A 2,616-nucleotide genomic window follows, 5' to 3' on the forward strand; every position below is an offset into this window, starting at 1 on the left:
GATGAGGATGATGATGAGGATGATGATGATGATGGTGATGTCACTGGAACATAGTCAGTTGATTAAAAACACTGATGGCAAAATGCATCATAAATAGGCCAATTTTTAACTGTGTGCCTCTGACTATGTAAAAGGTGTGTGTTTCTTTTAAATTGGCAATTACCTTTAATTATCAAAAATGTGGAGTTATGATGTCCGATTGCATTATGTGCTTGGCAGTAATAGTTTCCTCCAAGCTCAGATGTGATATTAGTGATGGAGTAGTTCTGTCCTGATGCTTTCACTGAGTCTTCATGTTCCCTGAACCAGGTGTAGGTAGCTGCTGGGTTGGCATCACTGCTGCAGCTCAGAGTCACTGAACTGCCCTCCTCTATTTCACCAGAGGGACTCACGGTCACTGAGGGGGTCTTTGGATGAACTGCAATGCCAGGGAGTCATAGTTGTTTACAGGAAAGCAGTTATACATGAATACCAGCTCTAAATTTAAAGAGAAGATATACCAATTTTTTTACATATTAATCAGATTGTCAACTCACATGTAACATTTAAGAACAACGAGTTAGAGCTCAAATGTCCATATTGGTTCCCTGCGTGACAACGGTACGTTCCTCTGTCTTCAGGGCGGACTGAGGGGAAGGTATGAGGTTGACTTGGTCCCCAGAGCAGAGGTTGGTTGTTCTTGAACCAGGTGTACTCAGCTGCTGGGTTGGCATCACTGCTGCAGCTCAGAGTCACCGAACTGCCCTCCTCTATTTCACCAGAGGGACTTGATGACAAAAATGTGTGTTTAGGCCCATCTGGAGATACATAGAAACATGTAACAACAGCATTTATATTCATGACAGTATTAATGATATTAAAAATCACATTGTGGCAAAGTTTGGGTTCATAATTAATGCTAACACAGTTAAGACAATTCTCTATTGTGTTTTACTCACATTTAACACCAATAGTGTTGTCGACATATCTTTTCCCTATCGTATTCTGAGCCTCACAGCGATACTGTCCAGAGTCTGAAGACACAATGTAGCTAAAGACGAGTAGTGGTCCCTGGTTCATCTTTCTGGAGGAACGATCTGTATCAACCTTGAACCAGGTGTACTCAGCTGCTGGGTTGGCATCACTGCTGCAGCTCAGAATCACTGAACTGCCCTCCTCTATTTCACCAGAGGGACTCACGGTCACTGAGGGGGTCTTTGGAGCGTCTGTTATGAATACAAAATAACAATGTCCATCCTAAAGTTACGAAACCGTGTTTAGCAGCAACTGATATGCCAGGATGATAAGTGTGTCATTGCAGGCATGAAGTAATACATGAATATATCAGTTCTACATTTTAAAGACCACATATAGAAATTATGTAAACATATTAGACAGATATTCAACTCACACTGGACATCCATGAATATCGAGTTAGAGCTCAGTTGTCCATATTGGTTCTCTGCTTGACAGCGGTACGTTCCTCTGTCTTCAGGGCGGACTGAGGGGAAGGTATGACGTTGACTTGGTCCCCAGAGCAGAGGTTGGTTGTCCTTAAACCAGGTGTACTCAGCTTCTGGGTTGGCATCACTGCTGCAGCTCAGAGTCACTGAACGGCCCTCCTTTATTTTACCAGAGGGTCTCACGGTCACTGAGGGGGTCTTTGGAGCGTCTGTTATGAACACAAAATCTCACGACTTGAGACACAAAGAAACATGTAAAAACAGCATGTACATTTATATTCATGACAGTGTTAATGACAATGAAAATCACAAAGTGGAGAAGTTTGGGTTAATCATAAATGTTGAAAAATTTAAGCTCATTTTTTTGCGTATTTTCTTTACTCACATTTAACATCAATAGTGTTGTCAACATATCTTTTCCCTATCGTATTCTGAGCCTCACAGCGATACTGTCCAGACTCTGAAGACACGATGTAGCTAAAGACGAGTTGTGGTCCCTGGTTCTTCTTTCTGGGAGAACGACCTCTATTAACCTTGAACCAGGTGTAGGTAGCTGCTGGGTTGGCATCACTGCTGCAGCTCAGAGTCACTGAACTGCCCTCCTCTATTTCACCAGAGGGACTCAGGGTCACTGAGGGGGTCTTTGGAGCGTCTGTCATAAATACAAAATCATCAATGTCCATCCTAAAGTTATGAAACCGTATTTAGCAGCAACTGATATGCCAGGATGATAAATGTGTCATTACAGGCATGCAGTAATACATGAATATATCAGTTCTACATTTTAAAGACCAGATATAGAAATTATGTAAACATATTATACAGATTTTAACTCACACTGGACATCCATGAATATCGAGTTAGAGCTCAGTTGTCCATATTGGTTCTCTGCGTGACAGCGGTACGTTCCTCTGTCTTCAGGGCGGACTGAGGGGAAGGTATGAGGTTGACTTGGTCCCCAGAGCAGAGTTTGGTTGTCCTTGAACCAGGTGTAGGTAGCTGCTGGGTTGGCATCACTGCTGCAGCTCAGAGTCACTGAACTGCCCTCCTCTATTTCACCAGAGGGACTCACGGTCACTGAGGGGGTCTTTGGAGCGTCTGTCATGAATACAAAATCATCAATGTTCTTCCTGAAGTTTTGAAGCCGTGTTTAGTATTAAGTAAGGTGCCAGTG

General features: G+C 42.9%; 1 protein-coding gene across 1 annotated transcript in view; it reads right to left on the minus strand.

Moving 5' to 3' along the window:
* Positions 1-519: 519 nt before the first annotated feature.
* LOC115537652 (B-cell receptor CD22) overlaps positions 520-2,616 on the minus strand; it is a 22,506-nt gene continuing 20,409 nt past the window's right edge. Inside the window, exons 6-10 of the mRNA XM_030349697.1 lie at positions 2,280-2,540; positions 1,828-2,094; positions 1,391-1,651; positions 939-1,205; positions 520-797 (exon numbers count right to left, since the gene is read on the minus strand). Of these exons, the coding sequence (XP_030205557.1) occupies positions 520-797; positions 939-1,205; positions 1,391-1,651; positions 1,828-2,094; positions 2,280-2,540 (1,334 nt within the window). The remainder of the gene's footprint in view (positions 798-938; positions 1,206-1,390; positions 1,652-1,827; positions 2,095-2,279; positions 2,541-2,616) is intronic.

Source organism: Gadus morhua, chromosome 23 (assembly GCF_902167405.1).
Source record: "Gadus morhua chromosome 23, gadMor3.0, whole genome shotgun sequence".
Classification (NCBI taxonomy): Eukaryota; Metazoa; Chordata; class Actinopteri; order Gadiformes; family Gadidae; genus Gadus; species Gadus morhua.